The sequence below is a fragment of the Jaculus jaculus genome, chromosome 8 (assembly GCF_020740685.1).
Source record: "Jaculus jaculus isolate mJacJac1 chromosome 8, mJacJac1.mat.Y.cur, whole genome shotgun sequence".
Classification (NCBI taxonomy): Eukaryota; Metazoa; Chordata; class Mammalia; order Rodentia; family Dipodidae; genus Jaculus; species Jaculus jaculus.
The window spans coordinates 86,231,868-86,257,865 of record NC_059109.1 but is presented as its reverse complement, the minus strand read 5'-3'; the positions used below and the strand labels follow the sequence as shown (position 1 = coordinate 86,257,865).

The 25,998-nt window shown below is 41.0% G+C and overlaps 1 protein-coding gene across 1 annotated transcript in view; it reads left to right on the top strand.

Moving 5' to 3' along the window:
- The window catches only part of Fermt1 (FERM domain containing kindlin 1), a 45,833-nt gene extending 20,125 nt beyond the window's left edge, over nucleotides 1–25,708 (top strand). Inside the window, exons 8-15 of the mRNA XM_045157706.1 lie at nucleotides 523–654; nucleotides 3,650–3,699; nucleotides 12,371–12,495; nucleotides 13,692–13,798; nucleotides 15,789–16,010; nucleotides 16,238–16,362; nucleotides 20,791–20,932; nucleotides 22,950–25,708. Coding sequence (XP_045013641.1) covers nucleotides 523–654; nucleotides 3,650–3,699; nucleotides 12,371–12,495; nucleotides 13,692–13,798; nucleotides 15,789–16,010; nucleotides 16,238–16,362; nucleotides 20,791–20,932; nucleotides 22,950–23,123 — 1,077 coding nt within the window. The 3' untranslated portion in view covers nucleotides 23,124–25,708. The remainder of the gene's footprint in view (nucleotides 1–522; nucleotides 655–3,649; nucleotides 3,700–12,370; nucleotides 12,496–13,691; nucleotides 13,799–15,788; nucleotides 16,011–16,237; nucleotides 16,363–20,790; nucleotides 20,933–22,949) is intronic.
- The last annotated feature ends 290 nt before the right edge of the window (nucleotides 25,709–25,998 follow it).

The window sequence follows — 25,998 nt, the reverse complement described above, 5'->3', positions numbered from 1 at the left end:
CTACCTCTGCCTCCCAAGTGCTGGGATTAAAGGCATGCGCCACCACACCCAGAAATTTTATTTTTTAAATATGCTCCTCATGATCCACACATGTGCACATCCTGTGTGAGGCATTCATCTGGCAATTCCTACCACCTTGCTGCTGCTGGGGATGAGGAAAAACCAGGTTTGAATCTGGCCAACCATCATCTCAGCATGGGACTTACTAAGTGTCACTTTCCCTGTACAGGCACATCTCCTTTTTGATGCTCAGAATTCCAGGGAAATTCCCCTCAAATAATGGCCAGTGGACCCATTGGTGTCCATAACATTTCTAATTCCTTTGTTTAGAGCCAAACATGCTGGGGTACACCATGTAATCCTAGCTTTGGGAGACTGAGGCAGGAGGATCACAAGTTCAAGGCCAACCTGGGCTACCACAGAAAGTTTGAGGCCAACTTGAACAACTTGTCTAGATCCTGTCTGCAAAAAGACCAAAAGAATAAATAAACGAATAAATGAAGAACCTTCATTTTATTTTAGTATCACATCAGCAAACTGTCATCTTCTGCAGAAATGCAGGATTTTACGATGGAGGCTGAGGCTGATGAAGTTGAAGCAGCATTGTCTCACTTGGAAGTGACCCTTGAAGGGGGAAGGGCAGACTGCACTTTGGTATGAACTTTAACTTATTTTTAAAATTTCCACATATTTAGACAATATACCATGATCATAATCTCCTCCCACCATTCTCCCTTCCCCTCCTCTATTTCTCCTGCACTGAATGAATTCCTTCTTTCCATCTACACTTTCTTCTATTGTGATGACATCCTTTTCCCTCCTTATTATGCAGTTCTTGTGTCCATAGCATCAGCTACTGTGACGTCATTTATATCAAGACCACTTTGTGCCTGGAAGACAGTATTGCAGAGCTGTCCTCCTCTTCCTTTGGTTCTTTTTTCTTTCTGCCTCCTCTTCTGCAGTGGTCCCTGAGCCTTGGAGAGTGATAGAGAGAGCTCAGTGCTCAACACTGCACTCTCACTTCTCAGCACTTCGATAGTTTTGAGTCTCCCCAGTGGTCACAACCATCTACAAAGAGAATTTTCTCAAACCAGAAGTTAGAGAAGCATTAATATATGGATATAAACATAAGATTCATTCACAACTTTTTCCAAGAGACAAATACAGATGAATTTTTTAAGGTTACAGTTAAGAAAAAGATCTCATCTGAAAGGGAAAACAGATAGTGCACATGACAAGTTTAAACAGCAAGAACTGCCCAGCTTTTCTCAGTTTAGCTCTTTCAAGTGACTATGAGATGTTTTATCACCAATGATGACAATCTTTCTTAAAAACATTTTTATTTATTCATTCATGCATTTATTTATTTCTTTATTTTGGTTTTTTGAGGTAGAGTCTCACTCTGGTCCAGGCTAACCTGGAATTAACTCTGTCATCACAGGGTAGCCTTGAACTCATGGCAATCCTCCTACCTCTGCCTCCCATGTGCTGGGATTAAAGGCGTGCACCACCACACTTGGCTCCATTCATTTATTTATGAGAAAGAAAAAGAGGCAGATAGAGAAAATGGGCACACCAGGGTCTTCAGCCACTGCAGAGGAACTCTAGATGCATGCACCACCTTGTGCATCTGGCTTACATGGATACTGGGGAATCAAATCTGGATCCTTAGGCTTCACAAGCAAGTGCCTTTATGGCTAAGCCATATCTCCAGCCTGACAATCTTCTTTTATTGTGTTTCTTCCTGAATATCAGTTGGCATGTATAGCAATTACCTTTTTTGTTTGTTTTTATTTTATTTTGGGGGGCAGGTTCAAGGTAAGGTCTCACTCTATCCCAGGCTGACCTGGCACTTACTTTGTATTCACAGGTTGGCTTTGAACTCACAGCATTCCTCGTACCTTTGCTTCCTGAGTGCTGAGATTAAAGGCATGTGCCACCACACCTGGCTGCAGTTACTGTCTTGTTGCTGGGACAAAGCAGCTAATGGGAGTAAAGGGTTTATTTCAAGCTTATAGTTTTGAAGGGAAGCTTCATCATGGTGTAGAAAGTATTGCAGAGTAAGCAACCTGATCACATATTCATACATCAGCAGGAAGAAGTCACCTGTGTAAGCTAGCTTGTCACACACAGTTGGGCTAGACTAATAAACCTCAAGGCCCACCTTTAAAACTCCTCCAGCAAGGCTTTACCTCCCAAATGTCTCACCATCTGGGGATTAAATAGGACTAATCACAAATACTTGAGGCTGTGAAGGACACTGTATATTCAAAGTATCATGCATGATGTGGAGAGAACCTAGTTTTGGGCTCCACTTCACTAGCATTGAACATGGAGCTGGTTCCTTAAGTCTAGAAAAGGTCTCTTGCTTATGATATAGGGCAGCTGAGAATGGAAAGCAGGCTTTGCAGATATAAAGTCTTATTATTTACTTTCCAGGTCATACGTTTCCACTGGGTAAGCCTGAATGAACAGAGAGCCTTTCTGTAAAACATTATCAAACATTCCTGAACACTTTTCATTTCTGAAAAGAAATAAACAAAACAATCCAGAAAAAAAACATAAGGAAAGAAAACCGGTTCATCATTCTTGCTCTCTGTTCCCAAGAGTGCCTGAGTAGCAGCTTCAAAATCAGAATGCCTCTCCTGTTTGATCCATTCATCAAGCACTACTGTTTGGTTTAGCTTCTTTAGTCATGGGAGTATTTATTGGTGTAATCACATTGAATCAGACAGGTGGGCCCACTGTAGTTGGATCTCACTATCTAAATGGAGATGACAGATCAGAATGACTCAGTATATTCTGACCCACTCCTTGTATGTTCTCTTATCATTAATGCCTTAAAATTGATTTTAAGAGAAAGCAAATACTTAAGAACAAACTAAATCCTTTGCTTGAGCAGTTAGCCAAGACAGAAGTGCTACGAATTGGAGTATTTGTTGTTGTTGTTGTCTGGCTAGTTGGTTGGCTGGTTGGATTTTTTCATCTGTTTTCTACCCTAAGTCACAGGAAAGCAATCCTTCTTGGAAAAAATGAAAAATTCCCTCTTTCTTCTCTCAGTATTTTTATGTTACTCTAAACAATGGGTGTCTCAGTTCACAAACAGGTACCAACCTGCATTGCAGAATGAACTTTGAACCAGTTCATTTTGAGTTTAATCAGTGACCCAGATAACGAGCAGAATCCACTTCAATGTAAAAAATACAAAAGCTCTCCTTTGTACTTAGAGGTCACTGTTTCCTACACAGAGAATGGTAAGAAGATATAGGGACGGCTAGGCAATTTTTAAAATCTCTTTCTCTGTCTTTTACACTTTGTCCTGACACTGAAAAGTGAAAAATATGTAAGTGTACAGATTAATAAATCAGTATTGTTAGCCAAGTCACAATCCCAAATCAGAAAATAGTACTTTGCCACCTTCCTAGGAGCCCCTACATGCTCTCCCTTCTGCTCCCAATCCTCTCCCCTCCCCCAGAGGAAAGTACTGGAAATGTGGCATGTGGCTAAGGAATCAAGAGAACATTCTGTTTCATTTGAATGAATTCAGACTTTAAAAACTGCATGTGGTGAGCAGCTGATGTATCAGATGGGGTATAGCGCAGATCACATTTGTGCTATCCATGCTGACAGTTGTCATGTTTTTCCTTAGGAGGACATTACTGATATCCCTAAACTTGCAGACAACCTCAAGTTATTTAGGTAAGTAACCTTTAAAGGGAAAGGAGTGCCTTATATCAAACCTTTGCATGGGGTGGGGAAATGTCTCAGTGGTTAAAAAGGTGCTTATTCCCAAAACCTGTTGGCCCCAACACCCACATAAAGCTGGATGCAGAAAGCGGTACATGTGTCTGGTGTTTGCAATGGCAAGAGACCCTAGTGTACACACACACACACACACAAAATAATCAATTTTAAAAAACAGCCCTTGCATGTAGAGGCCAGATTCGGACATAATTGCATATCCAGTATGCAGGCTCATGGGTTAAAGGTGAACATATGAGCTTTGGCATCAAACAAGTGGCATGACCCTAGACCCAACGCATATACTGGTGGTCTTGGGAGGTTTTAATATCCCTGAGCTTGTTTACTAACATATAAAATAGATCAGATCTCTTCTTGGGCTTGTTAGGGGCATTAGGTAGAATGGTGCATTTAAAAGGTTTGTTGCCAGGCATGGTGGTACATTCCAGAGGTGGAGTTAGGTGGATTGCTGTGAGTTTAAGGCCTCTCTGAGACTACATAGTGTCAGCCTGCGCTAGAGAGTGAAACCCTACATCAAAAAAAAAAAAAAAAAAAAAGTTTGTCATGGTACATGCTGCTAATTAGGCAGTGGTGTAAACATGGACAAGGTGAGCAATCACGATCATGCATGCCAGAATGGGGTTTCCAGTGAGGCCCTCTGAGAGGCTCAGGACTCCAACACCATCTGAAGGCTATTTGACAGTGAAAAAATTGTCTCTAGAACTCGGATCCTATGCTTGTAGGTGGAGTCACTTTCATTCTTCTACTTTTGCCTGGCTAAGTATTAGTTGATCTGATACTGATAGAAGAGCATGTTCCTGTCTTCTTTTCATGAAGAGACTGGCTGCCTCCTTTGTGAAGGAGTCCAGGTTACTGGGATGAAAGGAATAAGGCCTTTGAAAATTCTGTCAGCTGCTGTGTCACCTTATGGTTTATTGACTTTTCTTAAACCCAAAACTACACTGAGGGCAGCTGGCTTTAAAGGGAATTCAAGTTATTTTTGATAATACAGGAGGCAAAGAAAGACTTGGAAAGATTGAACAATGTGTTAGGTACAAATGAAAATCAAGTGTCCCATAGGGAATGATATTTTGTCTCAGGATTTCTATAGCTTGTGTGGTTGTTGTGATTGCAGAATATAGCCTCAGTAGAGTCATTAATTTAACTTCTGTGGTATTAATACTTGTAACTACAGTGGACTCATCTTGTCACAGTCTTTGAGGCAGAAAAAAAGAAATAATTTGAAGTCACAAGTGCAGCTTTATAATGTATGGCTAGTTGTTCTGCAATGAAATTTGGCTTTCATTTTTCTGTGTAGAGTAAAACCAGTTCTCAGACCAAATGATGAAAGTCCCTTCCCATAGATAGCTGGGTATTTTATGGAGGACATGGTATGTTAGTATGCTCCCACTTCACTTCTGCTGCATGAGTGGCTTTTGGTATAACTGTAATACTCAGATTCACAAAAACTGTTCAGCATCTGACGACTAGACACCTTAGGTACCAAAGACAAGTCCAGGACATTGAGTTTAATATAGAATATTGTTCCTAGAAGGAAGAATACAAAAAGGAATGTGAGAGAGAGGGAGAAAAAAGAGAAGGGAGGGGGAAATTGAGGGAATTGGAAAGGAGAACTGTATTCCTAATAAGAGTGCCACATTTACGAGTCCCTTCATTTCCCAAGCGACCTTCCTCATCAGTATGACAGCAGTGGAATAATCCCTGAAATTCAACTTACTGCAGTTTTTACAAGGAAGCTTTCTAGTTTTTCTAAACAAAATCTGCTGACCCTGCTATCACTGTTGAATGGTAGTCTTTAATTTCCAGCAACATGCCATCAGGTATAGTGCAAACCCCATTATTATTATAAATACACATGCATGCTGTATGGAGTAATAGAACTGGGAATAAAACATTGTTCCTAGGGGACTGGGGAAATAGCTTAGCAGTTACAGCACTTGCCTGTGAAGCCTAGGGACCCACGTTCAATTCCCCAGGACCCATGTAAGCCAGATGCACAAAGGGGCACATGTGTCTAGAGTTTATATGCAGTGGCTAGAGGCCCTGGCGTGCCCATTCTCTCTTTCTCTCTGTCTCTTTCTCTCTCGAAAATAAATAAATAAAATATTTTTTTAAAAACATTGTTCCTTAAGTAAAACTGAGAAATATCAACTTTTAGGAAATAAAGAGGAAACCTAGTTTTACAAATGAAACCTGAGCCACACAGAGACTTAGGTTCTCATGGATTGGGCTGATATTTTAATTTTTCACTAAGGGATATGAATAAAGCTTTATGGCCCCTATACAGCAATAGGCCAGATTGAAGTACCTGGGTAAAGGTAGAAAATAACAGTGGCTACCTCCTGTATGTAGAGAGTGGAAAAACTACCTGTCAGCCAGGGAAAGCAATAGGAAGTTCATCCCTCGGATGGCTTTTTCAGAAAGGGGAAAGTCTCTCTTGAGAAATCAGAGCCATCAAATGTGCCACCCACAGATGATGGACTAAATTTAAATGTCTTCAATGATAAAAGAATCCTGGGGAAAAAGAGTAGTAGAAGGTAGTTCAAGACCACAAAATTTATGAAGCCCCAGCAAGTGTTGTTATAAAAATACTTAAGGTAAGCTGAGTTGATGGCTTAGAGGTCAAAAGCACTTACTTGCAAAGCCTGACAGTCAAGTCTGATCAAGTTAATCAAGCCAGATGCACAAGGTAGCACAGGCATCTGGAGTTCATTTGCAGTGACTAGACGCCCTGGCATGCACATTCATATTCCTTCTTTCATTCTCCCTCCCTCCTTCCCCCTCTCTTTCACCCTGTCATTAATAAATAAAAATATTTTTAAAATAATTACCTGAGATTGTAGAGTGAAGTCCAGGTCAGTGAGTGAGACCTTACCTTGGGAAAAAAAAGAAGAAAAAATACTTAAAAGTAAATGTCCATTACAAGACATTCACACACTTTATATAGCAAATAATAACCATCTGAAAATGAGCTCCCACTAAAAGCCACAACCTTGTGAGTCAATGGACCTCCATAAGCAAGAGTAGTTTCAATAATTTTAGATAATAGGATGATATGAACAAATCATCAAATAAGCATGATTACAAACACTATATAAATTAAAAATGAAAAGTTAAATTGAAAGGGAACATGTAAGAGAAAGCTCCAGAATGGAAATTCTAGAAATAAAAAATATAACTGTAGAGGATCTGGAGAGATGGCTCAGTGGTTAAGTGAACTTTCTGCACAAGCATCATGGTCTGAGGGGGCCTGACTTCAGACCCCATGTAGAACAGCTGGGTATAGCCACATGTGCCTGAAACCCCAGTTCCACAGAGGAGTAGAGACCTGAGAATCTTCAGAGCCCAGAAAGCTCCAGAATTAAAAAATGAAAGAGAGAGAGAGAGAGAAAGGGAGAGAGACTCTCTGGCTCAATAAGACCAGGTGGAAGAGCAATGGAGCAAAATATCAAAACATCCAAAATTTAACTCCAGCCACTGTATGCAAGTAACCCCTGCTGCAGGCAAGTGTATGGGGTTTCACAGTAGCACATGTACACATGCATACACCACATACACACATTACATTATACATATTCACACAAGCAAAATAAATTATACACACACACACACACACACACACACACACACATACACTCAGAAATTTTAAATTATTAGGCATAGGGAAGAAAGTTGCTGCAAGTGTAAGGACAGCCTGGGCTACATAGCAAGACTCTTGTCTTGATAAAAAGTTAAATAAATAAACAAACAAGAGAAAGAAAACAAATTTTAAGTTGCTTATGTATACTATACATGAAATACAGTTGAAAAAGAATCAAGAAAGCTATAAATGAAAATCACGATTTATCTAGAATAAGACCAAACTATGTCTACTGAAGGTTCTAGGGAATGATTTGGATAGAATGAGATATTCACAAGAGAATACTTGAAAATTTCCATATATCATGAAAACAAAATCCTTAAGTTCAGAAATCATAAAGCTCAAGCAAGATAAATCAGAGGAGAGGACATATTCATGAGTATAACCCAATGGAAATGTGACCTATATGCAATATGTAATGTTTATAATTTTAAAAATATATAAATCTGTAAGTCTTGGTAAACCCAACTATTGATGAGAGAAAGTTAGAAGGGGGACATATTTCCTACAGAAGAGCAACAGGTAGCCCATTTTACATTGGCAACAAATACAGACTAGAAGATGTCTTAAAAGTGCTGAGAGAGGGCTGGAGAGATGGCTTAGCGGTTAAGCGCTTGCCTGTGAAGCCTAAGGACCCCGGTTCGAGGCTCGGTTCCCCAGGTCCCACGTTAGCCAGATGCACAATGGGGTGCACGTATCTGGAGTTCATTTGCAGAGGCTGGAAGCCCTGGCGCGCCCATTCTCTCTCTCTCCCTCTATCTGTCTTTCTCTCTGTGTCTGTCGCTCTCAAATAAATAAATAAATAAATAAATTTTAAAAGTGCTGAGAGAATAATCAATCTAACATCTCTACAGTGTACTTTCTTTAAATTCATAAATATATACCAGATAATATAATCCTAATGCATTGTATGTTTGATATAAACAATAATTGGTAAGGTCTAATTCTACTAGTAAATGATGAAATATGAGCAATGTTATGTGCCAGCACTGTGTCACTTGTGGAATATAAAAAGTAACTACACAAATAGACAACAAGGATAAAATTCTTACACTGAGTTTTTTATAGGCAGATAAAAAAGTGACAGTCAGACTTCCACAGTAAGCTAAAGGAGTTGTTATATTCATTTCACAAAACAAGTCTTAAAATATTCTAGAATCTTTGTAGTACTTTATAAGTAGATGATGAATGGTCATGAAAATCTTGACTATACTATAAAAGCTCACTTGTTTGCAAATGGAGAAATGCCTGTAAGTTGTGTTACATGGTTTGGGTTTTTGTTGTTGTTGTTTGGGTTTTTTTTAACAATATAAATGTTCCAAACTTTTTACCTATGGTCATTCTTTTTAAGCTCCGAGATGTTTCCAAAATAATACAGGCTTATTCCTCCTTTAAGTAAATGGTGATTATAAAATAAATAACAATATAACTAGTTTTTAAAAGATACTAATGTTATAACATTTTAAAACATCCTGAAACATTTCCCTTGTAACTCGGCTACCAATAATGATACCACCTATTAAAAGATAAATCCTATGTGATCTTATTTATATGTCTGTAGAATCTAAAATAATCAAACTCACAGAAGAAGAGGGTACAATAGTGACTGTTAGGGGCTGGAGGGAGGAGGAAATAAGGAAAGATATAGAGATTCAGTATACAAGAAAGTTATGAAGGCTTACAATACAGCATAAGGCAACTTGTTAAGAAAGTTAATGTAAAACAACAACAAAAAAAAGTTAAATGTGCTCACACATACAAGAAAATAGTAAAGAAAGAGTAGGAGGAAACTTTGAGAGGTGATGAATATGTATATGGCATTGGTTTCACATCACATAGGTGCCCCAAATTCATCCAGATTTATACATCAAGTATGCACAGCTCTCTGTATGCTAATCACACCTCAATAAAGTTAGGTATTAAATTACTTCTTAGGTTGGCATGCAAATATTGGCTTGCATTATGGCATTGCCATACATGATTGTCATTATGCTCCATTTTAATTCATACCCTCTCCTACAGTCCTCCCAATAAGGTGATTAAAAATAATAACTAATTAGGAATATAGCTCAGTGGTACAGCCCTTGCCCAGTGTGTGCCAAGTCTCGGGTTCAAGTTCCAATACCCCCAAAATATTATTTACATACTTTAAAAGTTGGAAACAAAAGTAGTTAGAGAGATTTTCTATGCTAAACATCATAGGAAAGCTATATGTTTGAAACCTATCTGCTGAAAATGTTAAAGTGCAACATATTCTGATTGATTTTCCTAAGTGAATAATTGATATCAGCAAAGGACAATTTAGCAGCTTTGTCTCCACAAAAGCTTTTAACAATAAGTATATAGCTTGATAATGGGAACATTATCATGTAATAACCATAGTTAAGATAATTCCATTGGGATATATGTAACTAGATGAACTGAACTTTTCAGCTACTTTGTATTTATATTATTGTGTAGGTTTTATAATATTTATAGTAGTACAAAGGTGCAGTTTACAAATAATTACATATATGTTAGGGGAAGATGCTATGCCCGTCCATTGTTTGAAGACATCTGGTCTAGTCTGGTGATTCTCAAATAAGCCTGGGATAGGCGACCTGTATCTGCTGGGTCTGGTTGCCTGGGACTCACCATCTCTAACAATCTCCCTTTCAGTTCTGATGAACACCAGAGTCTGAATTATCCTAAAATATGAAGTCTACCTCCTTGATAGGACCCCTTCTATCTTGTTATTCTTGTCTCTGTCCTGCTCCACACACGGAGACGCTGCAGCCACAGAAACTCCTCTCTCTCCATTGCACGACTCAGCCCATTGTCCAGCCTGAGGTGGGTGCTTAAGAAGCATTTCACTCAAATCTTATGAACAACTTACTCAGCTCTGACTCATCTGTGCACTTTGCATGTGTGAATGCCTCCTTCTGAAAATTCTTTTATTTCCCTGTTCTTCTGATAAGAATTGGAAAGACAGTTGTGTTCTCACGTAAATCATTCCCAAGCCACCTGTTCTGTCCCCTGTTCCACCCCACCCCAGCCATTGGAGCACAGAACCTGAACGATCAGTATCCGCTTTGTCAAGGTGTTAGAAGCAGCCTGAAAGACCGAACTGAAGGAGCTTGTAGAAAGAACCAAAGACCAGTTAAGACAGAGGAAGTAGGCTTCATTCTTAATTCTAAAGACTAAACCAAGGCCATGTGATTTATGTCTTTTGATTTGAGGCTGACTTTAGATTTTCTTTTTACAAATGCTGTTAATTTCTAACAATCTGGGTATTAGACAAATAATGTTTAAATACTTTCCATAACCTATATTGACTATAACTCTCTATAATAAATATTGCTTGAATGCAGTAGTTTTAAATCCCGAAGATGCTAACTCCACGTAATCTTTTTAAAATTTATTTTATAATGGTTATATAATATTCTCCTGTAATATACTGGAGTTGTATTGATATTTTAGAGGTTTGAGAGTTTATTTATTTATTGTTTTGAGGTGCTAAGGATCAAACCTAGGGCCTTGTGCCTCATGCTAGGCAAACACTCTACCATTAAGCAATATCCCTAGCTTCTCCTTATTTGAGACAGAGTCTCACTACTTGGCCTAGACTGGCTTTGAACTCACAATCCTCCTGCCTCAGCCTCTCAAGTGTTAGGATCACAGACAAACACAACCATACCCAGCTATGTTGGTTTTTAATTTATTTTATTTATTTGAATATATTTTTAAAACTCCAGTTTTTTTAATTTATTTTTTTATTTTAAAGAGAGAGTGATTGTGTGTTCCAGGGCCTCCAGTCACTGCAGATGAACTCCAGATGCATGCACCACCTTGTGCATCTGGTTTGCATTGATCCTGAGGAATCAAACAGGATCCTTTGGCTTTGCAGGCAAATGCCTTAACTGCTAAGCCACCTCTCCAGCCTGTTTTTATATTTTAAAAAATATTTATATACTTATTTGTTTGTTTATTTATTTATTTAGAGAGAAAGAGGCAGGCAGACAGAGAGATAGAGATTGAGCAATGCTAGGGCCTCCTACCACTGAGATCTCAAATGTTGGCAGAGTCATGTAGGTTTCCTAGGGGCAGCACTTCAGATGTGCCCGGCACCACAATAATCCCTTGCCATAGATAACCTTATTTTCTCTTCCCAAAAGCCATGTGGAATGCAGACTGCTAGTGTCACCATCACCGAGGCAGAACATGCAGCCCAGGCATGTGTCAGGTCTTTCCTAGGAGAAAAGGGAGAGGCAGTGGCAGAGACTGAGGTGTGGACACAGGAGGTCTGGCTGAGTTTGAATCTTTGCATTAACTTTTGCATCACATAGCCACACCACATTTCTAGCCTTTAGAAATGACTTAGTGGGCCAGGCATGGTGGCACAGAGCACTTGGGCGGCTGAGGTAGGATGATTGCTGTGAGTGTGAGACGAGCCTGAGTCTTATTCCAGGTCAGCCTGGGCTAGATGGAAACCCTACCTCAAAAAAAAAAAAAAAAAAAAAAAGGAAATAAATAAATGAGTAGTGGGCTGAGGATGTTAGAGCACATGCTCATCAGGAGTGAAGCTCTGGATTTGATCCCAAGCTCCAGGAAAAAAAAAAATTAGTATAGCACCAGAAAAAAAAAGAAAAAGAAATAAAATCAGCAAGCCAGGTATAGTGGCACATGCCTTTAATCTCAGCACTCAAGAGGCAGATGTAGAAGAATCATTTTGAGTTTGAGGTCAGCCCTGGAGGTACAGAGTGAGTTCTAGGTCAGCCTATGCTAGAATGAAACCCTACCTCAAAAAAAAAAAAAAAAAAAAGAAAGAAAGAAAGAAAGAAAAAAAGAAAGTTTTAAAAAAGAAATCAGCCATTTGAAAAAAATAAACACATAAAGATGTTGTCCCCAAGGCTTGTTGTACTCAGAGTTTGTGATGGGTTGTGCAGTTTCGATTCATGGTTTAAATGTTTACTATACTTTAATTTGCAGGCCCAAGAAGCTAATATTAAAGGCTTTCAAACAATATTGGTTTGTCTTTAAGGATACATCTATAGCCTACTTTAAAAATCAGGAGCTTGAACAAGGAGAACCAATAGAAAAACTAAATCTTAGAGGTAAGGACACCCTGCTTCTCTCTGTGGCCCCTTGTGATACTGTGAACAGAGTAAAAAACAAGATTTCAACAGAACCTGAAGGAACAAGGTGCTCTCACAGCTTCCAAACAGCAGCCTGTCTTCCTCCAGGAGTTTGGACCTTGCATGGTCATAGAGAATGGAACTCTGTTTCCCTTCTTTCCTGACATAGCCAGTCAGTGATTTGTGGTTATAAGTGTCACAGATGATAAACTGTAAGATCTGGAGGAGCTTTCTGAGTTCAAGGACCATTATGTCAGGTTTGGTGGTGTGGCTCATTGGTAGAGCACATGGTTTTTATTAAAACTATATGTTTATTTGAGAGAGGGGGGGAGAGAGAGGCAGATAGAGGGAGAGAGTAAATGGGCATGCTAGGGCTTCACAGCCACTACAAACAATCTCCAGATGCATGTGGCACCTTGTGCACCTGGCTTTATGTGGGTATTGAGGAATCAAACCTGGGTCCTTTGGCTTTGCAGTCAAGTACCTTAACCACTAAGCCATCTCTCCAATTCAAGCATGTGCTTTTGTACAAGGCTGCAGGTTCTACCCCTAGCACTGTAGGGAAGAAAGGAAAAGCCAAGAAAAGTTATATTTAGTTCAATGTCACATTAGTGCCTCTTCTGATTTCCAAAAATGACCATGAGTCTATATCTATAGTCATTAAAATACATGATCAGCCAATGGACTCAGTTCAGTCATTATGGTGACAATCAGAGGATTATGTCTCCTTTGATCTCTTTAAATTTTATATTCATGTAAGGCATGGTGGTCCACAGCTGTAACCCCAGCACTCAGGAGTCTAAGGCAGGAGGATTATGAGTTCAAGGGCAGCCCAAGTCTACACAGCAAGTTCAAGGCCAGACTGAGCTACGTAGTGAGATTCTGTCTCAAAAGAAATTTTTCATTTTTATCATTGTGCCTAACAAGAGATAGCCAACACCATCTTGGAAAAGAATTCAGTGGAATTTTTGAAAATCATAAAATCATTGTCTTTACCCATATTAATTGCCTTATGTATAAATTTCTTATAATATTGTTAGTTACTTCTCCAATTTTTCAAGTAGAAACCAAATTTGAGGGACTTATGTGTGAAGTCTTTATTTCAGATAAATGTCTGATATTTATTATAACAGATTCCTCAGAACTTAATTTTGTCCTTGCCTCTTGTCCTGCAGGCTGTGAAGTTGCGCCAGATGTGAATGTAGCAGGGAAGAAATTTGGAATCAAGTTGCTGATCCCTGTTGCTGATGGTATGAATGAAGTGTATTTGAGATGCGACCATGTAAGTACAACCATGAAAATCTCATTAGTTCCTCTTTGTTAAGACCAAGAGCAAAGCAAAGATGTTTCCTTGACTTACTTATGGGTTAGGTCCCAGTGAGCAGATCCTAAATTGTCAGTTAGGTGTATTAGATGTACTGTCAACCTAAAAACATCCTAAGTTAACCTACCTTAAGCATGTTCAGACCTCTTAGATTAGCCTACAGTTGGGTTAATCATCTAATACCAAGACTGTTTGACAATAAAATATTAAATATCTTATGTAATTTATTGAATTCTGTACTAGAAGTGAAAAACAGTGATTGTGTAAGCATGTTTTTACATTATAAAATTTAAAAATCTTAAGTCAGAAGATTCTAAATCAGGGGCTGGAAAGATTGCTCAGTGGTTAAGGCAGTTGCCTACAAAGCTTAATGACCTAAGTTCAGTTCTGCAGTACTCACATAAAGCCATATGTACAAAGTGGTGCATACATCTGGAGTCTGTTTGCAATGGCTAGAGGCCCTGGCATGTCCATTCTCTTTGTCTGTCTCTCTCCTATCTATCTCTGCTTGCAAATAAATCAATACATTTTTTTAAAACATGCTAAATTGGGTACTACCTATTAGGTATTTGTATTGGCCAGTTGTTACTTTGTAGCAAAGAAAAATCATAGTATAATAGTGGCACAATAACACTCAACACTAAGCATCTGTTTCCAGAAGATCTGCATTTTAGCTGGGGTCTGATGTTCCAAGACTAGTGTTAGCTGGTCACACCCTGTGGTGAACCATGGGTCTCATAATCAAATAAGGCTTGTCCCCTTTCCACAGTTTGAGCTTTTTACCTACTCTTGGTCTTAGGCTATCTGGAGGAAGTAGTGATAGGAGAGGCACAAGAGGCCAACTAGCAGCATAAGCAGTCTCCCAAAGCTTAGGTTTGAAATTGGTGTACCGTCACTTCTACTCACATCCCACTGGCCAAAGCAAATCACATAAGAGGGAGAGAAGAGGGCAGTAGGACGGAAGCTAAACTCTGTCTTGAGTGCGATGAACTATACATGAGGGATGTGCAAGAGGGATGGATACCAGGAAGCTGAGGGTCGAAGCCAATAGCTCAGTATTGCTTTGAGGAACTTTCCTTTCCACTTTACCTGCTGGGGACCATTCCTGTTGTCTCTCTTACATTAGCATGACAGAAATTAGAATGACAGAAACTGCCACTAACCAATTAAAATCCCATCTTAGCCTTGATTTCTACCTTAGAGTTAGAATCTTTACTAAGGATAGATGAATGCGCAAACAGTACAGAAAATTGGTGGCTTTTTAAAAGTCATTTTATTTGTTTGTTTGTTTGTTTGTTTATGTATTTGAAAGTTAGAGAGAGAGAGATAGACAGACAGACAGAGAGAATGGGCACGCCAGGGCCTCCAGCCACTGCAAATGAACTCCAAACACACATGCAACCTTGTGCATCTGGCATATGTGGGTCCTGGGGAATCAAACCTGGGTCCTTTGGCTTTGCAGGCAAATGTCTTAACCACTAAGCCATCCCTCCAGCCCAAATTGGTGATTTTTCACTGTTTTCTTTTGTCGTGGAGATCACCCTGTTATAGAGATAGAAATATGTGTCTCCATTTGGAGTTTCATCTGTTTATGGTACAAGTGCTTTTTTGTTTCCTTGAATCATCTTTTAGTGAAAACTTTCCTATACACCAAGGATTAAAGCTGGCATTCCCATCTTCTAGTCCCTCACCCTCTAGAAACTCAATACAACCTCAAAAGTGGCTGCTGGGTGTTACCATTGATGGTTAGTCATCACGCAGAGCTTGTGTCACCTCACATTATTCCTTGACTGGAAGAGGATAATGATTTTATGTTATAAAACCCAAGCTGTCTATTACTTCTCAGCCTTTTGGTTCTGGTCAGGTATGCAGTCCAAGCTCTGCTCTGTTTGCAGTGAGGTGGCCTTGTACTTGAACTTGCTTCTGAGCCCTCTGGCATTTGTTGCAGGAAAATCAATATGCCCAGTGGATGGCTGCCTGTGTCTTGGCATCAAAGGGCAAAACCATGGCAGACAGCTCCTATCAGACAGAAGTCCTCAACATCCTTTCCTTTCTGAAGATGAAAAACCGGAACTCGTCGTCTCAGGTGACCTCCAGTCTTGAAAGCATGGACATGAACCCAGAATGTTTTGTGTCACCTCGGTGTGCAAAAAAACACAAGTCTAAACAGGTAATACTGCCTAGTCAGTTCATTGTACAAACTGCTTAAATTCTGAAATAAAAGAAGGACTCCATTTCATTAGAACCATCGTCGTGAAACAGAGGTTGATAGAGAAATTTGACTATGTACTGAGTATTAGCTATATTTTTTGCTCACCCTGGGGATCAGGAGCTGATATGTTTACTAAGCAATTGGTAAATGCTACCAAGAGTTTGATGTCTCCTGTTTTTGCTTAGCTGGCAGCCCGGATCCTGGAAGCACACCAGAACGTGGCCCAGATGCCTCTGGTGGAAGCCAAATTGCGGTTCATCCAAGCATGGCAGTCCCTTCCTGAATTTGGCCTCACCTACTCTCTTGTCAGGTGACTGACGTCTTAACCTACTGCCCACTTTTGTTCAGTCGTAGTGGCTCTCTGAAAGTCCAGTTTGTCTAAAATATCAAGCTATTTTGTTAAATATTTTGTTGACTGATTGACTGAATGAATAAATGATTGATTGATTTGTGAGAGAAAGAGGGAAAGAAAGAGAGAGAAAGAATGGGCACACCAGAGCCTCTAGCCACTGGAAACAAACTCCAAACACATGTGTCATCCTGTGCATCCTGCCTTATTAAGGCACTGGGGAAGCAAACCCAAGTCCCTAGGCTTTTCAGGCAAGTGCCTCAGCCACTGAACCATCTCATCAGCCCTCAAGTTCTTTTTATTTTAGAATATTACTATTTTACAAATATCCCAAGCACTTTTGTCTGCTATTAAAAAAAAAATCCATGCATCAACAACTCTGCTGAAACTTAGCTAAATGATGGAGAGGAAATGTTAAGATTGCACAGAATTTATTTGAGAATGACCATCTTTAGAAAGCCAGTGTCAGTCCCTGGGTTTCTGGCATGTGTGACTTCCTTTCATGTCAGGCTCCTCCTGCTGTGGTGTATCTCACAGTGTAGCCACGTGAGGCTTTGTGGGACTTTAGGTTTCCAGACAGGGACCCTGAAGACAAGCCCCAAGTCCTATGTTCATCCAGCCTTTTCAGGTACAGACCTGGTTCCTGCTGGTCTCTGAAGATATCTGGGACTGAACTCCCTGTAGGTAGCCCATCTATTACTCCATATTTAGAGTTGAGAACACAAAAATCAAACAAACAAAAAAAAAAAAACAAGTGATTTGTTCAGGTTTTTCTGCTAGTGAGAGCCATCCCTTGCATAGAGCCCAGAGTCCTCTTGGTAGTCTGCACTGAATATGATGGCTGTGCCACACCATATAAAATGAATGGCTTCTTTAATTTATGTGCATAAACAGGCTTATATTATACTCTGTAATTCTTCAAGGAAGACTTGATGCATAAGCAAACGTTTTTGTTGTGGCTTTGAAGTAGGGTTTCACTATAGCCCAGGCTGACCTAGAAACATGACAGTCCTTTCACCTTAGCCTTCTGAGTACTGGGATTATAACGTGAGTCGCCACACCCCACCACAATTTATACTTAATCCTGAGGCCACGAACAGTGTGTTACTTTCTCATTTTAAACATTGACATACACAAAAATATAGTTTTAAGTGTTCTCTTGGTTCTTTCCAAATCCCTGGTTTGTCCTGCCTCTGTCAACAAGGTACTGTATTCAGACCTTTTCAACACTGAAACATCTCATTAAATTTATGCCCCCTCCATTTATTTAAAAAAAAAAAAACAAACTCCTGCTTTATTCACCCTAACAAAACGGTGAAGAAGGTGGGGCAGCACATCCCTGTCTATAATCTCAGCACTCAAGATACAAAGGCAAGAGGACTGTGAGGCCAGCCTGAAGATCAGCTGAGCCACATTAACAAACCTTATCTCAAAACACCAAGAGCTAGGGATGTAGCTTAGTGGTAGAGTAGAATATTTGGGTAGCATTTGCCTAGTATGTTCAAGGCCTTAGGTTCTATTCCCAGAACTCCAGAGGGAGAGGGCAGGGGTAGGAGAGAGAGACAGACAGACCTGCTGACCAAAGTTGTGCTGGATGCCCACGTATGTGCACGCACATGTGTGTATATGTACCCCAACTCACACAGACACACACACATTTACCTGTAGCTCTGAAGTCAGCATAGTAGAAACAGCCAGAAACACTTGAGGTAACCAGGTCCAGCTCTCAGGCCCCCGATTCCCATGCTAGCATTTGACCTGGACATTTGTAGTAGCTTAAAGCAAGATTCAGCTTCTGAACTTGCTCAGTGAGTATCTGAACTCACTCTGCTGAGAAAAATCCAGTGAAGCAGTGCAAGTCAGTTGTGAGGTGTGAGTGAGCCTGTACAAGCTTCTGAGGTCAAATATTTCTTTATACCACTTCCCCTTTGGCCTTCTGCTTGCCCTTTACCTCCCACTGTTCATACCTCCTGTTGATAGATCTGGTGATTGAAACAAGACTTTGAGGCAGCAAGCCCACATTTGGTCAAAAGCATCTATCTAAGTGGGGTGTGAAGCACAATGCCTTTCTGACATAGGAGGATCACCATGAGTTTAGACTATAGTGAGATAACCACAACCCCAACCCCCACTTCAAAAAAAAACACAGAAAAGTCTCTACCTTTTCAAAGGCCAGTCAGAGGGCTGGAGCAGACCCTGCATACAGGGTGACAGGCAGCAGCAAGGAGCTGCCCATCCTGAGAAACTTAGGTCTGTGCTTTACAACTCTCTGGAGGAGAGAGCAGCCCAAGGACTTTTCATGGGCTATGGAAATGTAGGTGGACACAGAAGTGGGTTAATTTGTGATACTAATATTAAGAGGCTGGAAATGAAGCTCAGTTGGTAGAGTGCTTGTCTGACATGCATAAAACTGTGGGGTCAGTCCCCAGTATTGCAGGTGTGGTGGTGTATCCCTGAAATCCCAGCACTCCAGAGGAAAGGGAATTGGGAGTTCAAGGTTATCCTATGCTCCGTAGTGAGTTCAAGGCAAACTTAGCATATGTGAGACTCTTTCTCAAAAAAAAAAAAAAAAAAAAAACTATTAAACCACAGAATGAGGGCTGGAGAGATGGCTTAGCGGTTAAGGTGTGTTTGCCTGCAAAGCCAAAGGACCACGGTTCGATTCCCCAGGACCCATGTTAGCCAGATGCACAAGGGGGCGCACGCATCTGGAGTTCATTTGCAGTGGCTGGAGGCCCTGGCATGCCCATTCTCACCTCTCTCTCTCTCTGTCTCTCCGCCCTCCCTCTCCCTCTCCCCCCCTCTCTCTGTCAAATAAATAAAGTATTTTTTTAAAAAGCACAGAATGAATAATAAAAGGTATGGGAATGGTTCCAGAAAAGTAGAGCCAGCTTTAAGGGATGGTGGTAAGGAGATAAAGCATTTTTCTTCTCTTCTACAGCATCCACACTAACATCAACATCTCACCCATCTTCACATTGCTGTCGCCATCTCCTACCGCTTTTAGCGACCTACCTGAGCATATCTTAGTACTGTTCCCAGTTCCTTTCTTCTGTTCTCTCTTGATCTATTCCTAACTGGTCTCTCTACACACCTCAGCTCTGCCTTTTGCTCTTATCAAGGACACCCATGGCCTCCATACTGCTTAATCCAGTTGTCACCTGACCTTTCAGGAGCATGGGACTGTGAATCATTCCATCCTCCCTGACCCACTGGCTCCTCTTGACTTCCCATACAGCCCATATTCCAGGCTGTCCTTCACAGGCAGGTTCTTTCACTCCTCTTTCATTGTTCTTTCTCATCTTCCCAATCTTTGAGAATGCTGAGTGCACAAGCCCTGGTGTCTTAAGACACTCTTCAATCTATGCATCCTGTCTTGGGGCTCAGACATGCATATGGCTTCCTTTATGTTCTCATTACTTTCGCATGTGTATCCAGAGCCCAGAACTCTCTCTTAGACTGCTGAGTTACACAGCCAGTTACCCTAGAGTGTTTAATGAGTGACATCCCATTTTACCATATCCCAAATTCTTGTCCCTCCGCCTAAAACCAGCCCCTCTGTACTACTCTATGACAAACTAAATGACAACTTCTCCCTGTCAATGTTTGGGCTAAGGTGCTGAGTCATTTCTGACCCAGCAGCCTCTCTTGCACTGCAATCCATTCTATTAGCAGATCCTATTAGTTCTCTCTTTAGAACATACACAAAATCTGATCACTTCTTTTTGCCCCCCACTGCCATCACCAGGACCCTAACTGTACATTTGTCTTCCAAGGTGTGATCCCTATAAAGCCTAAGTCAGGCCACACCAAACTTCTGCATTCCTTACTACTCAGAAATATTCTACTGGTTCCTATATTCTATATTTCTATAATCCTAAGCCTAGAACATAGTGAATGATGTTTTTATGTGAGGTGATTTGACCCTCATGCTTCTTATTTTGCGTTCCTCTCATAAGAATTTCACTTAAAAGAATGTCTTCATGGGCTGGGGAAATGGCTCAAAGGTTTAGGCACTTGCTTGCAAAGCCTGCTGGTCTGGGTTCAAGATTCTAGTACCCATGTAAAGCCAGATGCACAAAGTGGCACATGAATCAGGATTTTGCAGTGGCAAGAGACCATGGAGTGTCAATATTCCCTTTCCTTTCTCCCTTCGTCCTTCCCTCTCCCTCCTTCCCTTTCTTCTTCTCCCTAGCTCTCCTTCTCTTTAAAATAAATAAATACAGTAAAAAGAATGTCCTCAGGACAGTCCTAATTCCCTCCATTCTTATCTTCTTTATCCCTGTAAAATTATCCACCTATAGAAAGTATTTAGAAGTGTTATTATGTAATGTTTAAAAATTGTATGTGAATAGCGATTGCTTCCATTAATTACTATTATTTTTGCAGATTTAAAGGAAGCAAGAAAGATGACATTCTGGGAGTTTCCTATAATAGGTTGATTAGAATTGATGTAGCCACTGGGATTCCAATTACTACATGGAGATTCAGCAATATGAAGCAGTGGAATGTCAATTGGGAAATCCGGCAGGTAATGTGAAAGTGCTTAATATTCCCTGCTCATCCTGTAAATGTGCATTCTGGTAGAAAATCAGATTCATATTTTTAGAGAGTGCCTTAGGCTTTGAACTAAGAAACCACAGGCATGTGGCAGTTGCCTGCTAAAGTCATCACTTGCAATTCTGGGCAGTTTTCTCACAAGAACAGGCTGAAGGTGCTCCAGTTAATGCTGCAGGCGGGCCTAGTCTCCATGCAGGTTTTCCTTCCACAGACAGATTATAAACTTTATCACCTCACCATAGGAATATATAAGGTTCATGCCAGTTATTACTTAGCAGAAAGTACTTTAGATGAAAATGATACACAAAATAAATCAGAAACAGGCCTCATCTGATTATCTGCCAAGAACTCTAACTGGTTGTGGACCCAGAGGCTTAATTGTCCACCTATAGAACATTCTAGAGGAAGTGATAAAGGAGCAGTTGAGCTGTACAAAGATGAGGAAAGCTTATCCCCTGAGATGAGCCCTCAACTCACCCTGGTGACAGCTGCCACCATTTTGCATCCTAGAAACTATATTCAGGCCAAGGCCAAGCCTGTGTCATGGAAAATTCTAGATAAAGTTAGAAGCACTTTGGTGCCTACTGCTAATGAAGAACAGTCTCATGTTGCTGATACAAGTGTCTATCTTCCTTTGTTTCTTTGGCATTCTCATTTTTCTATAAAAAAACTCATCAGCATGAAGAACAATAAGCTACCTACACTTTTTTAAGAACCTTGGATTCCTCTCAGCAGTGTTAGTAAGCAACTGGGAACACGTGTAGAATAAAAGACAGAAGGGAGGTGGAAATAGGAGAATCTGCCAGAAGTTGGGGACCAGCTAGCCTGGCAAGAGCAATGGTGAATGGCACCTTCAACGGAGGTGAAAAGTGAGGACGAACACCGACAGTCGTCCTCTGACCTCCACGCACATGCATGAACACACACGAAACACATCATACACACAACATGATGCACACCAAAAAGTACTATTGTTCTAACCACACCCAACACCAACTAAATCTAAGTCACATGGAGTAGAAGCTAGGCATCAATTCCCAAGGGAATTCCATGAGAATAAGACCCAGGCATTCTCTATAGCTTTTCCTAGTGCTTGGAGTTTTTAAACTTTCATCTGGGAAGGGATATAAAGCAATAACTGTAAAAAAAAAAAATCAAGCCTTGTGTGCCCTATGAGAGTCTGCATGCAGCAGTGGTGGGTCACACATGTAATCCCAGCACTCATTGTAGTGCTGGGCTGCAGTAGTGAGTTCTAGGCCAGCCTGGGCTACAGAGTATAACTCTGTCTCAAAATAAAGAAAAGAAGGGGCTGGAGAGATAGGGCTGGGATTAAGTATACTTCCTGTGCAAGCATGAAGGCCTAAGACCACCCAAGTTCAAAACTCCAGACTGCATGTAAACAGTTGAGTATGGCCACACAGACTGAAACCTCAGCCCTGTGGGGAGCAGAGACAAGAAAATCACTGGGGGGAAAAAAAGAGAGAGAGAGAGAAGAATGACTAGGCAATTTCAAAGGGCAAGCTCCAAATTATTAAGAGACTCCATTGCAAAGAAAAACCAAATGGTGACTGATGGAGGGGGATACCAGGAGTTCTCTTCTGCCCACCACAGGCCAGTGCACAGGGTGCTGCATCAGCACATATATGTAACTTGCCCATAGAGAGAAAGAGAGAGGAGGGAGGAGGGAAGGAAGGAGAGAAGATGGAGTCTGCAGAGGTCTTGGAAAGTTCTTACCGGCAAAGAGACAAATGAAAATAGATGGGAATGCTTTTCAGGTGTGATCAAAGCTGACACAAGGGGGCGCAGAAAGCAAAGGCATGTTTTCTGAAAGTGCTGCCTGCCGGGAAGGGATTTTCTGTATGTTTTGGGAGCATGCATCCATCAGACACCTTGGCAGTGCCGAACTCCAGGGACTATCTCCGGCAAAACAGCTTCTTTCTCAGCCTTCCCTGGCAGAGTTTAAGCCTATCCATGACTTCCTCTTCCAGGTGGCGATCGAGTTTGACCAAAATGTTTCCATCGCGTTCACCTGCCTGAGTGCAGATTGCAAGGTCGTGCATGAGTACATTGGTGGCTACATTTTCTTGTCTACCCGCTCCATGGACCAGAACGAGATGCTTGATGAGGACCTCTTTCACAAGTTGACTGGTGGTCAGGACTGACGTAAAACAGGCCTGCAGGCGGTGAGCCCTGCTGGACAGATGGGATTTGTGTTTGTCCAGTATGTAGATTCCAGGCTAATACAGCATATAGTCACCATGGGACACCCAGATCCTTACCTCATGTAAACACACTGCCAGTGCACCCCTTTCCTTATTTTGCCCCCTATTGCCAGCAGTAGAAGAGGCCTGTGGTGCCTTTCGCATAAAGTGGTTGGGGGAAAAATAGAGTGGCACTCTAAGGTTACCCTAAAGGCCATCTTGTGGCTCCAGTTATGTAGCCTGCAGCATGTGAATGCGCTCTAAGAAGTTGGCCTTAGGCTTGTTGCCCCATGCTAAGTGTCAGCATTGAAGGCAGTAGGGTAAAACACTCATGTAGCAAGTGTAGCCTCTTCTCCAAACTCAGGTATGAAAAGGAATGGTATTTTCCATACTGAAACTGATCTTACTGAAACCAATCTTAATTCTGATCTTATCAAGATGGCAGAGGGAGTCTCCACACACCCTTCACACCCTTGTGTGCACATCCACAGGAGTCCACACCCACAGGAGTACAAACCCACAATAATTCACACCCACCAGGGTACACATCCACAGGAGTACACCACCACAGGATACACACCCACAGGAGTGCACACCCACAAAAGTAAACACCCACAGGAGTCCACACCCAAGCAGTAGACATCCACAAGTGTTCATACACACAGGAGTGCACATCCACCAGTGTATATACCCACAGGAGTTCACACCCACAGGGTCCACACCCAGAGGGGTACACATCCACAGGAGTTCACACCCACAAGAGTGCACACCCTTCACATCCTTGGAGGTCAAGAATGTAAAGGGGGGACAGAGCTGAATTACTTGGTGCTCATTGGCAACCAGCATCCAAAGCAGTGACCCTCAGTGTCATCAGTTTACAGTGACATTGTCATACCTGTTAAGGTGACCACTGACCCATCTGGTCTTAATCATGGTCCTCATATTTTTGCTGACTCAAAAAGCAAAGTATAGTATAGGAGTATAGCCTAGTATAGTATAGTATAGTATAGGAGTATAGCCTAGCCTAGCCTAGCCTAGTATAGGAGTATAGCCTAGTAGTAGAGTGTTTGCCATAGACTCCCTTAGACACATTAAAGCCCTTAAAAACAGTGACCAAAAAAAAAAAAAAAAAAGCAGTGGCATTGGGGTGGAGGGAAACCGGTTCCTCAGCTGAGTTCCATGTCTCAATTCCTTCTGCTCTGGACTGGGCTTCCAGAACAGAGGCCCAGTTCTCTGTTAATGTAAACAAACAAATTCTTCTCAGAGACCACCATGTACAAGGTCTGAGGACTAGTGGCTACCTCAGAAACCTTGGCTGGTCTGGGTAAAAGAGAATTTTCTTACAATTCCTCAGAGTTTTCCTAGAATTGGTGTCTGTTTATATGATTCTTGGCCATTCTGGTCTTTTCCCTAAAAACACCTTTGGCTTTGTAAATCACAAGCCAATAACACACTTTCACCACCAACCCCTCTGGTTTTTGTTGAGTCATCCTTGCCCTGAGCTGAGCTTGAGCCATTCACAGGCTCCTGAGCTGTAATATTCTGATGAGGTTTGTTAATGCTGGAAGAGGTGTCTGGGTTTTGAGAAGCTGAAAAAAAGTATCAGAGGTAAAAGAGTTGTTTTATTTTGTTCATATAAAGCCTTTTCCTACCACACAAAGATCTCAGGTTGGAAGGACAAGGCAAGAGCTTCACAAGTCCCGGCTGTCACTGTTTTCCAGTAAAGCCACTGGGGTGGCAAGCTCTCAGCATTTTAAGAACTACATAGAGATGGCCTTGGCTTGAGATTCCCTAACCCTGAGCCAGAAGCATCTTATGGAAATTCCCTTTAGCTTCTCCTTGGAGGTGCATGGTTATGACCCTTTCAGATACCCACTGAATTTCTGAGGTATAGCTTAAAGCTCAGAAGTGGTTTAGACACTTGGAAAGACTTGTTCTCATCATAAAGAACTTAATTTGGGATGTTTATGTGGGCACTGGTGTTAAAAATACTGCATTAAGCAAGATGTTCATTATTTCTCTGTAGTTTTAGAGCCTACACAGGTCTTTAAGATGTTCTCTACATCTGTATATCAAAATGGCATGTTACCTGTTTGCTGCCAAGCACCGCTCTGCCTGCTCAGTTCACCAAAGCTGAGCATTCCGTTTAGTTCTCTTTCTTAGCTTTTCATGGTTGGCTGACATTTCCATGAAATTCTCAAAGGAATTGACTTGATTTTAACCAAATTCTCTGATGGGTTACAATTTTCAGGGGAGCATTTCATTGGTGATTACATAGCAACATCCCAAAGGAATAAACACGTGTGAAGAAACTCTCAAGTGCTGCTGTTCCAAAGAGCAACTTGAGGACTTTAGGGGTCTAAAGGCCATTTGTTCTTGTTTTAACATTGGATGCAAGAGGTCAGATGTCTTATCTATGATGAAATTTTGAATTAATATGTACCTTTCACTACTATTTGCTGACTTATCAGCCATGGATGCCCAAATCCACATTCTGTTATTTTATGACCTTTATAATTAAAAATTTTATGTGAATTAGAATGCAATCCAGTTGTGCCTGTCCAGAGTGCTGTCTCTTTTTAAAATTTTTTGTTTATTTTTATTTATTTATTTAAGAGCAACAGACAGAGAGAGAAAGAGGCAGATAGTGAGACAGAGAGAGAGAGAATGAGTATGCCAGGACCTTCAGCCATAGCAAACAAGCTCCAGATGCATGAGCACCCTTGTGCATCTGGCTAATGTGGGTCCTGGGGAGTTGAGCCTCGAAACGGGGTCCTTAGGCTTCACAGGCAAGCACTTAACCACTAAGCCACCTCTCCAGCCCAAAGAGTGCTGT